General features: G+C 41.5%; 1 protein-coding gene across 2 annotated transcripts in view; it reads left to right on the top strand.

Annotated features, from left to right (window-relative positions):
* The first annotated feature begins 1,269 nt into the window (after positions 1 to 1,269).
* The window catches only part of STX16 (syntaxin 16), a 32,424-nt gene continuing 20,046 nt past the window's right edge, over positions 1,270 to 13,647 (top strand). The window contains exon 1 of one of the 2 annotated variants that reach the window (XM_054980023.1): positions 1,270 to 1,976. In XM_054980023.1, the coding sequence (XP_054835998.1) occupies positions 1,842 to 1,976 (135 nt within the window). In that variant the 5' untranslated portion in view covers positions 1,270 to 1,841. The remainder of the gene's footprint in view (positions 1,977 to 13,647) is intronic. The other variant, XM_054980024.1, reaches the window with a different exon arrangement.

The raw sequence follows: 13,647 nt of genomic DNA on the forward strand, positions 1-13,647 counted from the left end.
TGGTTTCCAAACAAGCAAGCCTGATGGTTTTATTTTGTTCAAATATAAAAAGCATATGAATTCATGAAAATCTGTTCAAAATCATCTAGATTCTAATTTTACCCAGTCATATGATATGAATTCATATGAATTAATAAGGATCCATGTCTTGGATCCATGTTTTTGCACCACTGCAAGTGCTACAAAGTGCTAGATCTATATTTTTTAATGGATCTAGTACTTCGTGTACCTGGCTGGGATATGAGATTTGATGTTTGATTTGGGGGTGTCCATTTTGTTTTTTAAGAGAAGGATCCATGTAGACCATCTTTTATCCGCCCCAGACCTTTATGTTTCTGTAATTCCATTTATAATTTCACATAGCCTTTAAGAGCACAGGAACAATTCCCTTCAAAAAGATAGTAGATAGCTGTGTTCGTCTGCAGTGGAACAGCAGGATTTAAGTCCAGTGGCACCTTAAAGAGACCAAAAAGATCTTCAAGATACATTTTAAAAACCTATGTGATCTCAGTTTGGGGGGCGGGTAGGGTAAAAGAGGTACCACTGTAACGAAAATAAACTGAGATTTAAGCATTCTGATTTCTTTCCTACATATTTCTATGGCACTAGAGACCAACCAGATTTTCAGGGTGTAAGATGAAATACATTTTTAAAACCTATACAGCCTCAGAGGTTTTTTTTTGGGGGGGGGCACCACTGTCACAAAAATAAATCCAGATTTAAGCGTTCTGATTTCTTTCCTACGTATTCCCATGGCACCTTAGAGACCAACCAGATTTTCAGGGTGTAAGCCTAGATACATTTTTAAAACCTATACGGTCTCAGGGGTGTGGAATGGGGGTAAAAGAGGCACCACTGTAACGAAAATAAACCCAGATTTAAGTATTCTGATTTACCTCCTATGTATTTCCATGGTACCTTAGAGACCAACCAGATTTTCAGGGTGTAAGATTAGATACATTTCTAAAACCTTTGTGGTCTCAGTTTTCTTCGGGGGGGGGGGATTAAAGGGGCACCACTGCAAGGAAACTAAACCCAGATTCCATCATCCTCATGCCATTCCTCTGTATTTCCCTTACAGTAAGAAACTGGAAGTTTCGTCAGAGAACGACAAACACCTCAGTCCCTCTGTCGCCTCCTCCTCTTCCTCCTCCCCCCAGTCCCTCGCTGGCCCGAAAGGCACCCGGAACCTTCGCGCTCGGGCTCGGCGGGGATGTTTCTTGGGACGCACCTTCCGGAAGTGAGCCGAGCTGGTGTCGGGGTGGCAGCCGGGTCCATCCGGGGCCGGGCAGGGAAGGATGTGGGAGGCTAGAGGGGGCCGGGGCTAGCTCCCTTCCCTGTTCCCCGCCGTGAGAGGAGCCTGGCGGGGGGCGCTCGGGCGCTGCGCTCTCCCCGGGGGTCTCGGCGGAGGGCCGGGCGCTTGCAACCAGGAAAGGGAGGCTCAGCCAGGGGGTCTCTCTCTTTGCAGGAGGCCAGGCAGTGACCGGCTAGGAGGAATCCCTGGGGGCCCTAAGCCAGGAAAGGGGGCCACTTCGCCTCTGCTGGGCCTCTTCTTGAGCATTACCTGAAGGGTCGTAGGAGGAGCCTTTGTGGGGGTCTTGGCAAGGATGTTTAAGTGTTCCCTGCGCTGGGCTGCAAAGCGCAGGTTTTACAGCCCTTTCCTCTGAAGGGGCTGCCAGGAAAAGGAGTCCTTAAAAGCGAAGGTCCCTGTGGTTTCCTTAGGATACCTGAGGAGGTCCCTGTGGTGGAAATAGGATATCTGGTGGGGTGTGTAGAAAGGTCTTGAGGAATTCTCAGGGGTAGGGGGGCCTAAAAGGTCCGGGGGGGGGGGGTTTAAAGCCATGGCCACGCGGCGTTTAACAGACGCGTTCTTGTTGTTGCGGAACAACGCGATCCAAAGCCGGCAGCTGCTGGCCGAGCAAGTGAGTAGTTACAGCTCCTCCAGCCCTCTGACTTCACGTAGCATGGCTGCTGCGGTGAGTCTCCTCCCTTCATCCTACTGTGTGTATCCTACATTTCGCTCGTTCTAGTGTCAAATGCTTAGTACTGTCAGACAGCAAGCAAGCCTTTTTTGTTGTTGTTGTTGCATATTTCTTTTTTTTTTGGCTTTGTTGCTCTGTCTTTGTTTTCTTCCCACCTATTCCAGGCTGCCTCTACCCATCTCAGTTCTATTACGAACTTTTTACTTGAATGGGGTTGTTTCCACTCAGCCCTTAAAACTGAATCTTTCGGGGCGTCCAGTTCTGTTGAACTGTGGTTTTCTTAAAACAGTGGTAGGATTTCTTAGAATGGACAAGGGATTATTTCATTCATATGCAGAAGCTAATTGGGTTTGTATGTATACTCAGCAGGGAGCTGATCTTCTTGATTCCAGCACCCAAAACAGAAAGGTTCTTGTGGCACTTTAAAAGCTAGTGACTTTATTGTGGTATAAGCTTTCATGAGTCATAACTCACTTTGTCAGGTGCATGAAATATCCCCTTCAAGAAGCAGTGCAATTTATACCTAGAGCTGCAAACAGGGAGGTGAGGGGGATTTGGGTTGAGTCTTTTGAGAGCCAGTATGGGCTAGTGGTTAGATCATTGGACTGGACCCTGCAAGATTCTCAGTTCAAATCCCTATTGAGCCGTGGAAGCTCACTGAGTGACCATAGGCCAGGCACACTCAGCAAAACCTACCTCAGTGGGTTGTTGTTAAGATAAAATGGAGGAGAGGAGAACGATGTAAGCTGCTTTGGGTCCCAACTGGGGAGAAAGGTGGGGTATAAGTGAATGATACTGAATCTCAGCAAGAAAGACAGGCTCTAAATAAAGTAAATAAAATAAGTATTACTATAAACAGATCAGAAGGTTTTAACACAGGGACAAGTTCTGTTGCTGTTGCAGCTGTTAGTACAATACAGCAGTGATGGAGATTCCACATGGCAGATTTCTCTGCAGTTTTTGAACCTGTATTCCTGGTGGCAGCAGCCTCCCTATCCCAGCCGCTGATGGAAACAAGATCCTCTCAAAAAAGTTAAATCAAAGTAGGGCTGGGAGACTTTCAACTGTTGAAAAATTTGGCACAGTAGTTTACATAAACTTGTAAGAAGGAGCCTGTATGGAGGAACAACTTTTTGTAGCAAACATTCCAAGTGCCCATCAAGTATCAAATGCTCATATGAATTTCAACTGGGTTACTAACCTCAAAGTGTGACCTGGAGTTCTCCTGGAATTACAACTGGTCTCCAGTCTACAGAGAGCACTTCCCCTGGAGGAAAGAGCAACGTCTGGGGTTTTACTCTCTGCCATAACATCCTCACTGAGCTTCCTCCCCAAACTAATGCCAACCTCCTCAGGTACTTACTCCTTTACTCCCTCCTGCTATACATAAGAGCAGTATTTTACTTGGCTTATTGGAATGAATGACAACTCTTCACTTTTGCAGGAAAAACAATAGACATGTGCTTGGGGACATAATGAAGCAGGGACTTAACCTGTTTTGCATCCTCTTAAGTGTGTCCCAGATCTGTCCCCGTAGAACTCGCCCAGTAAGTGCCATTAAGAATTAAGCTAGTCCCTCTCTGCTGCTTGTGCTTCTGCAAATTCCCATCTTGGGTTGCGCTATTTCTAAACTGGGATCTAGTGTTCATATAGATAATTGACTGTGACAACTAAAGTTAAGTGCAGTGCTGTACTTTGATATGGGTCTGCTACCTGGATCTTCTAAATGACCTTGAATGTGTCAGTGGACCATTCTGTCTCACTATCTTAGCTGTCTCCTCGCTCTCTTCCTAGAGCGCTCAAATTTAAGATTCCTAAAATAAGAACTGTTGTCAGTCCTAATGTCCCTCTTTAGTTTTCCTTTATTCAACTTCTTTACTATATCTATTTGGTATCCCTACATTAGGGCTGGGGGAAGAATTGTCCTAGCTGCCAGAATAAAATCCAACATCAAGTCTTGGGGCAATAGCTTGTTGCCAAAAGAGAGAAGTCAGATTTCGGGGGGGGGTGTGTGTCAGTTTTAAACTTTACAGATACAGAATTTTTCTAACCCAGCCCAATCTAAAACTACAAACACATTCTTAATTGTCTTTTTTCATATCCAACACCTCACCTCGTTCTGTCCATTCATTTTGCTCTTTTCTCAGCTTGCTTGGTGGTATCATTAATAAAGCATTATTATGCCAATATTGTTCTGTTAAGAAAACATTGCTGCCCTCCCCCCTTCCCCTCGCTTGTATTTTCCTTTAGGGTAAAAAAGAAAAACATCTAATGTAATATTAAGTTCTACTTTGGGTCATGGCAGCATTGTTTTGCATTGTTGGGCGATACACTGTTTAGCTGTTAAACTTTTTTTTGTTAATTTCCACATGTCCTTGAAAATACTTAATTTTTAATTATTTCATGAATTAAAATATTGTGCATGTGTTAATACATAGTAATCTGAGTAGTCATTTCTAGGTTGTTGACAGGTTATTTAGCTGGCCTTTGTGTACCTTTCAGTTCTGACTTTCAGTTATGTGAAAGGAAGATATCGTGTTATAAAATGTCATAAATGTAGATTGCCAATGATATGAAGAAAAAATGTCCCGCCCCTTTAAAAGAGGCTCAATAGGATATTATTTACCAGATGTTCTTTACCTTAATGCCATTAAAAGCTGCATCTGCCCATTTCCACAGAAACCTTTGTTAAAGGGGCAAGATATAATTTTCTCCAGATTGTTGGCAACCCCAGATAAATGTGTTAAACATTAATGATATCTGTTGTTTATTATGTTGCTGCCATTTAGCCCTAAGGCATAACATGAAACGTAAATGCTGTATGCCTCTCCTAGAAGGTGAAGAACTCAAAACAAAATATCCAGATGGTTATTATGGGTTAATTTATATCTTATTTATACCTTAGTGTTCATTTAAAATTGTACACTTCAGGACCTGTTGCTCTTAACAACCGGTTTGTGCAGAAATGCATAGTCATCTTTGTTAGTTAGAAGGGGCTTGTGAATGGTTTTAAAGAAGTCTCCTAGTTTAAAAGAAAACTGCGTATTTGGGGGTATTGTGCTCGTAGTAAAATAGCTACTTAATACCAGGTGAACAAGTAAGTGTTCCTGCATGCATAGCAGTAAGGGATGTATTGAAAGGAGAGTCAGAATGGAACAAATAAGTATTCAACAGCTTTATAATTTATTACAGTAAGCTAAAATCAAATGGGTTGGGTCACACAGATCAATTTTGTTAGTGGTGGCACTTTCCCCACGAAACAAATATTTCCCTGATGCCAGAGGCTCTTCCAACCAGTGGAAAGTTTCTTGCTCTGGGGAAACTGCAGCTGCTAGCAGAAAAAAAGATCTGTGGAATCCAACCCAGTGGATGTTCACAAACTCTCTTGGCCAAGTCCGTCTTCAGAGGTTTTTAAACTTCTATTTCTGCCTAAAGGAGACAATTCCACTTTCTGACATGCTCTTTTCATCAAATTGCTAGTCAACTCCATTCCCTGCTTCCATCAGTTCATTGCAGTAGAGGGGACACGTTGTGTCCCTTGCTTTCCATACCCATTGGGTTCAGTCAGGTTTGTGGCACTGCAGGAAATCTGTACAACTGCTTTGCACCTGTTAATCTCTTTCCGTTTCTCTTGTCCTTGTATCTCACAGCATTCATTAAGACATTAAGAAAATCTCACCCATGTTAAGATCATTAGCATGGACTCTGGATCCATGGATCATTAGCAAGGCTAACTCTTTATTTTCTATTTATATGTTATTTATAGACCACCTTTCTCACAGAGACTCAAGGGGGATTACGCATGTTTCTACATGTATATATATTTATATACTTGTACACACCCACACCCATATATATTTACAAACACATATATTTGTTATTTATAGTGTGCCTCTTTAACGGAGACACAAGGAGGATTATACACATTTATACATGTTTATGCACAATGTTTATGCTGTTCAAAAACTCAGGCTTATAGCTGTGTGCAGTGTGCAGCTGTGTTGTGCAGTTGCATTGCTAATATAATCTGAAATCACCCTGTATTAAAAACCAATGAATAATATAGTGCTTTTAAAATATGTATCATCATCCCCAGTCTATATTTCATCAGCAAATAACCCACAGCAACAACACAATTATGTCATCAAAATAAAACAAGATTAAAATACGTACTAATTATTTAGAGTATCTCAAGATAAAACCATGATAATACACCTTACAGATTTTTAAGTAACGTGTTAATTCAATGGCTAATGACTCAGAGTACAGCAATTAATCTGCAGGTCAACCATGCTTATATCAACGAGTCTCATCTTCCTCTTCATTGTTATGTGACACAGTGGTAGAGCATCTGCTTGGTATGCAGAAGGTCCCAGGTTCAATCCTCGGCATCCCCAGTTGAAAGGACCAGGTAGTAGGTGATGTGAAAGGCCTATGCCTGTGACCTTGGAGAGCTGCTGCCAGTCTGAGTAGGCAGTACTGACCTTGATAGACCAATGGTCTGATATAGTATAAGGCAGCTTCAACTTTATCATTTGAAGAGAAATAAATTTATCCCTACCTGCCAGCAGTAGTAGAAAAGAGCAAGAGTCCAGTAGCACCTATAAGACTAACACAATTAGTGGTAGGTTATGAGCTTTTGTGAGCCACAGTTTCAGATACAGCTAGAACGTGAGCCCATCTGTCCTTATATCTTGGAGAGTGGAGTGATTACAGAAGCCGAATGATAATAGCCGGTGAATGACAATAGCAGCCGTGATTGAATAGGGTGGGGTATGCAGAGGGGTAATGGGTGTGGCGAAATCAGTATTGGTAATGAGACATAGATCCAGAGGATCTATGAGACAGGAATGAGACAGGAAGTCAATGTCACAATTCAGTCCAGGAGCAACTTGTGCCAGCAGTAATACTAGTTTATGCTGATCTAACCTTCCTGGGAAACAAGATATAATGGTCCTCAGAAATCTTTGGGGCTCAGTCTCAAATGTGAGGCACTGAAATGTAACATGGGACAAATCCTCAATGGACCTATATATATATATATATATATATGTATATATGTGGTCTAGACTGGATGGAAGTGATCGCAATTCCGCAGCTCAAAGAAGGACTTCTAATGAATGGTCTGCGCACAGCCTCTTGTAGCCAGCTGGAGGACTCTGTACTCCCTTACAGAATCATTTAACCAGCAGGATGAGCAAGGATTGAGCATTTGCACTTAAAAGTTTTGGCTCAGATCCCAGTGCTGTTTGAAATTTTGTATGCAACAGTAGCCTCAAATGCAGAATATGAAAGCATCCCCCCTCTTTTAGAAAAGAATATCACTATTAACAGGAATAAAAGCATCCCTGTATGAATTGTTCTTGATGTATTTATTAAGTGCTAAAGCAGATCACTTGACCCATCCATATTCCTTACAGTAAAGCAAGCCGGTTTTCCTGGCTAGTAACGAACACGCTCTGCCTCAGTTGTCTTCTGTATTCATTTCCTCTTCAGCCCAAGCGTTTCATCTATCTTAAAAAGGGTATTCATATATATATATGGACCTTCACATCTTTTCCTCTTGCTTTGCATTAATTCCCTTTTCAGTTATGGAGAGGCAGTTCTTCATTCTTAAATTTCAACTCTTCCCATTCGATTGACTCAACTGTGTAAATAGTTTTCTTTGTAACCGGCAGCTTGTGAAGTCAAAATTTATACAATTTTTAAATAACCTTTTTTACAATGGCAAAGGTCACATCTGGCAATAGATTTTCAGCATACTTTATTTTGGCACTGCGTTGCCAGTTCTTTGCAATTGTTTGTCCAGATTATGACTTTAGATCCCCAGGGCCTTTCAGGCATTTGCAGTTTTAATGCTAGTTTGTGAAGGTAAAAACAGGCTGAGAAACAAACAACCAGTCATATGCTGGTTATTTCAAATAGTTAATGGGGTAATAATGGGTAGTATATATAAAAAAGCTATGCATTTTCAAAAGGTTTTGCTATACCGGGTAGAAAGGAAATATTTTTCTAGGCCCTGTTTCAAATAGTATTATGGTCAGAAGGACCTAAAGCTGTTTTATCTTTGCTCAGGGCAAAGCAAGATGGAAAAGCTTACCAATGCCAGGAGCACCATTTAAGGAAGGGGTGTCCTCTCCTTCTGGATTTGAATCTACTGAGTCCTCAAAAATTTATATTTTTTGGACAGCTGCACATTTGCAATTATTATGAACAATTAAGTTCTCTGTGCATGTTACCGTGTATCCAAAATGTAGGGAATGCTTATATTCACATATGGACAGAGCCGGACATATTTTTGCGAATGACCGAAAGTAAGCTTGTTTCTTCCACATTTTGGGCACACACAAGTGAATGCCGGCAGTCAAAGTTCAAGCGGTGGTCAATAGTCAGTATTCGCTGTATATTTTCCCAGTGTTCATAATATTCCCCTTGCCTTTACAACACTGACCGCATTTGAGATATTAGGTACAATTATAGATACAGTTTTGGATATGATATACTTTCCCAACAGGTGACTGTTGAATGTGTTTATAACGTTATTAAACTTATGAAATATAACAAACAGAGCACCGGAACCGTTCTTAAAATATGTTGCTCTCTACGTTTAATCTTGAATGTATCCAACAGTAGGGCTGTAAATATTGTTTCCCAAAAGCCAAGATGTGCCATTAGTGAATGTCTGGAGCAGGGCTCATTTAGAGGGGGAACGCGCCGGAACACAGTTCCGGCAGTTCCCCAAAGAGGTCACGTGTCAGGTGGCCCCACCCACCTGACTCTCAGCCGTTTTGGGCCCGTTTCAGCCTGGATTGGGGCTGAAACAGCCCGGATTGGACCTCTAACAGGTGGAGGATCACTCTCCCACTCAGCAGCAAGCCGATCCTGACCATTCTGGGACCATTTTTAGCCCCCTTTTGCCATTTTGGGCCCAATTTTGGCCCTGAGTGGCCAGGATTGGGTCCAAAACAGCCAGGATAGGTGATGTCAGAGCATATGCAGATCAGTTATGCTAATGACACTTCCAGTGATGTCAAGAGGTGTGGCATATGCTAATGAGTTATGCTAATGTGTTATGCTAATGAGTTCCTCCAGCTCTTTTGCTATGAAATGACCACTGGTCTGGAGGATCACCTTTTGCTTTCTGCTCTTTCACATGGATGTCAGGATACCTGCTTTGGAAGGGGCACCAAAGACCTGTTTCAGATTGGGCTGCCAGGGTCCAGCCCTGAGAATTCTTTGGCCATTGCCCCCACCAGTTTCTTTCTGGGTCCTTCTGCTGGCACAACCACCACCTTCCTATAGTGATGCAAGTTATTTGCTTTAGCAGGCAAAGGAATGGTGAGCAGCAGGATGAAGAATGGCATTGGTCAAATCTCCCAAGGAGTGCTAGTGAGCCCCCTCCCAAATAATAATCTAGTTGCAGCCAGGAAATTTGTGTTTCTAAAGCCAGTTCCAGTAGAAGATTTTACATCCAAGATGTGGCTATTAAAGTGATGCCAAGATAGGTGCTTTTGGAATGGATCAGCCATGCGTAATATGTGGAAATGCTTCTATTCAGGAACACAGCTTGATTTCCCAGGATGTTCTACAAAGAAGTTGCACGTACACAAGGCATTCTAAAGAGTAGTTTTCATGTGTGTGACACCCATTGGGTTAACTTCAATAGCCATCTCATGGCTGCTAAATAGGCTTACCATTTGCTTGCTTATGGCAAGCAATCTTTAGATAATGTTGCCCACTGTTGCTCCAAGCAGCAGCAGGAGAAAAATAGCCAGTCTAGTTGCTGGCACGTCACTTCCAGAGTACAACCTAGAGGTGACCACAGTAGCTCTAGGAATTGGTGGAAACTCCATGGTGCCATAGTGTTCTGCAGTTTCTAGAGCTACCCATTGTCAGTTCCAAGTTGTACCCAGAAGCAATGTGGACTAGAACAATGTGGTTGTACCCAGAAGCGACTAGGCTGGAGCCATATTTTTATGCCTCTCCCCCCCTCACTGGTTGGCAACCCCACTGCTAAGTGTTACTCTGGACTGGATCTTGAAGCATCCCTGGTGATTTGCACTGAATGAGAATGGAACCTGCAGAGATGCCCCAAATTTTCCACTTAGGCGAATAAGCTGGGATTGGATTAGGCTCTTAAAGGTAAAGGTAGTCCCCTGTGCAAGCACCGAATCTTTAACGATACTGCTCATGCAGCCTATTCGGCTCTGAGCAGTGCCACACTAGAATTAGAATTAAAAGGAAAGTTTTTAATATATAGCACCGAATCATTGACCCATGGGGGACGTTGCATCACAATGTTTTCTTGGCAGACTTTTTGTTACAGGGTGGTTTGCCATTGCCTTCCCCAGCCATCTACACTTTACCCCCAGGAAACTGGGTACTCATTTTACCGACCTCGGAAGGATGGAAGGCTGAGTGCTCTTAGGGTTAAAATAATCAGAGTTTGCATTGTATGCAGGTTACAGCTTCACCTTCTTGGTTAAAATTCCTTGCAAAAACATGGTATGTATTTAAAAGAAAGCATTCTGTAGTCATTTTTTTTAAAAAATGCTCCGTTTCTTTGTTCGTAGACCTAGCAGATTTGGAAAGGGAAAAATATACAGTCGCATACAAGGTTAGAAGTTATCCTGATGAAAAAGTTGATCCTGTCTTTAGCAGGCTGTTTGGTTTACTTTTGATCAGCTAAGCAGTTTTGAACAATGCAGTCCCTGTGTTTCTTCAGCTGACTGTACCCTGTGCTCTGTCCTGTTCTTTTGTTTCCTTCTCTTAACTTTTTGCTGTCCCTATATGGATGGGGTTGACGGGATCAACAAACCACCTCAGGAGCTGGACGAGGTATAGTTTTATTTGCCTAACGCTTCTGTGTTTTTCATTGAAAATGTGCCTAGAAAAGGCAGTGTGGGGATAAATGAAGGAACGTAATTTGTGGAGGACAGAATATTTATTTATTATTTAATTACAGAAGGCAACTTGGGAGATACATTTCTTGGGGAGGGGGCTGCAGCTATTTGCATACTTTCTTTTTTTATTAAGAATTTTATATTTTATATAAAGGAGATAACTAACAAGAAAGGCAACAACACAGAGAATGGCAAAACAAAAAATGACAACTAACTAATAATGAATATAAGCTAAAAAGTTATTTGCATATTTTTCATATTGCCAAGTTTGTATGAATACTGAGGGGGCCGCATCTGCACTTAGTATGCAAAATTATATTTACGTTGCAAATCTCAGCAGTTAGGGAAAAACCTGGAGCCAGCTCATAAAATGGGTACAAAATCCCATTAGCTTTACTAAGATAGAGGAAAAGGAGTGGTTTTTTTACTACATTTGAAGTTTTGGAGCCCTCAGAGATAACGAGGACTAGAAACTTCTTTTAAAAAATAAATCAGCTAGGTATTAACTGGAACATTCAGTAAAATTATTATTATTATTATTATTATTATTATTATTATTATTATTATTATTATTATTATTATTATTGCCAAGGAGTTCAGATGGAGAGAGAGAACACATCTTCACACAACAGCTTTGTAAAGTTGTTTAGACTTGAGAGGGAATGATTTACCCATAATCGCCCATTGAACTTCCAGGAAAGAATGAGGATTTCCATTCAGGTCTCCTGAATATAACACAAATTCTGTGTAAACCAGCAGTAACTTTTTTCTATAGCAACAAGGAATAATCTGTGCCCAGTGCACCAGGAGTCTAATATAAGTGTGCCACTGTGTCCTGTGAGTCTACTCTATTAAATACTGCTCAGTCGGCTACTTCATTCACAGTGCTCTTCTAAAGCAGAATCGCACCCTTCTACGTCCATTGAAAAGAGACTTTTAACGTGCAGCATCAAGTACCGTGTTAAGCTAGCATTTCCTTTAATTTCTGAGCAGAACTTCAGACCTTTTATAGGGCTTCCTGAAGAAACAACACACTTCTGTTTGTTGCATTGTTAAAGGCAACCTGCATCCAGTCTTGACGACTGAGCGGAAATGAACAAGCTCATACTATAGAACTCATTGCTGCAGAACTAAATCACGGGAACTGAAGGCTAGCAAAGTTCTGCTCCTCAGTCTCTCGTTTCTGAGTTTAAGGAAGGAATTTCCTCCCTCCCTGCTTTTATTTTCCTCCATGCTAGGATTATTTATTTAAATGTGTGGGCAGGTACTTGGACTTCTGGCCCACAACATCTCTAAGGTTTGAGGTGGGTTACTGAATGGACACAGTAAATAAAATCCATTAATTATTGTGTTAAGCCAGGCCTGAAAGAATGATATTGAAAACACCTTCAAAATGATGGTTTCATTTCAGGAAGACCCTTGGAGGAAGGAAAGTCGTTTTCTGTGGAATGGTTGGCAAGATAGACCTGTCAAGGCCACTGCAACAGGGCTTTTTTTCAGCTGGAATGCGGTGGAACGGAGTTCCGGCACCTCTTGAAAATGGTCACATGGCTGGTGGCCCCACCCCCTGATCTCCAGACAGAGGGGAGTTGAGATTGCCCTCCGCGCCGCCGAGCAGCGCGGAGGGCAATCTAAACTCCCCTCTGTCTGGAGATCAGGGGGCGAGGCCACTGGCCATGTGACCATTTTCGCCAAGGGCAATTTAAACTTTAAAAAACTCCCCCCTTGTTCCACCTGACCCAAAGCAATGTCATTGTGCAGTCCTGAGTTCCACCACCTCTTTTCCCAGAAAAAAAGCCCTGCACTGCAGTATACCTCTATATAATCCACTGTTGGACTGTTAGATATACACATATCTATAGAATAGGGACATCAACTTTTCTCTAGAAGCACTGCAGGAAGGAGTTACATATTTCTTTTAGTAGCAGAGCAAGATTGGAATCCAGTAGCACCTTAAAGATCAACAATAGCTCTAAATTGGAATAAACCCAAACAACCAACAATTAACCAATGGTATTTGAAAATATGGGGTTATTTCATCATTGAAAAGATAACCAACAAACTACACCACTCCGAGACATCTTCAAACAACTCACAATTCTTTGTAAAATGGATGCTGTTTTTTGAATATATTATAGAGAAAGAACTGCAGGCACCTAATCAGCTATACCAAACTATATTCGATTCGTGACCTGACTAAAACAAAATAAATAAGAAAAGGAAAACAAAAGACCACAATGCTATACTACACTTATTGTTGTTCTGACCTGAATGCAGCAAATATTGAAGACCGAGTTTATAATTGTAACTCCAATATTCTGTACATAGTTTATAATGTTTTTATGCTTGTTACTACATATATACTGTTATCCTTGCGTAATCAACATTTATTTTTAAAAAATGTGTTTTTTAAAAAAAAGATTAACAAAATTTCCATGGTATAATCTTTTTGAGTGTCAAAGCTCCCTTCATCAAATGCAAGTCATCTGACAAAGGAAGCATTGACTTTCAAAAGCTTATACCCTGGAAATCTTGTTGGCTGAATCTTCCTCTTCTACCACAGACCAACATGGCTGCCCACCTGAAACTTACCTTCTAGTAGCAGCCACTCTTGGCATAAAATCATGCACAAATGCATGAAGTTGACATTCTTCAGGTGAATGTTATATGCATAGCCAGAAGATGTATCGCCATACATAATAGCAATGCCAAAATCTTTTTTTAAAAAAACTCCAGCTGTTTTTTGCAGTGGGTTGAACTTT

This window comes from Eublepharis macularius, chromosome 5 (genome assembly GCF_028583425.1).
Source record: "Eublepharis macularius isolate TG4126 chromosome 5, MPM_Emac_v1.0, whole genome shotgun sequence".
NCBI lineage: Eukaryota > Metazoa > Chordata > Lepidosauria > Squamata > Eublepharidae > Eublepharis > Eublepharis macularius.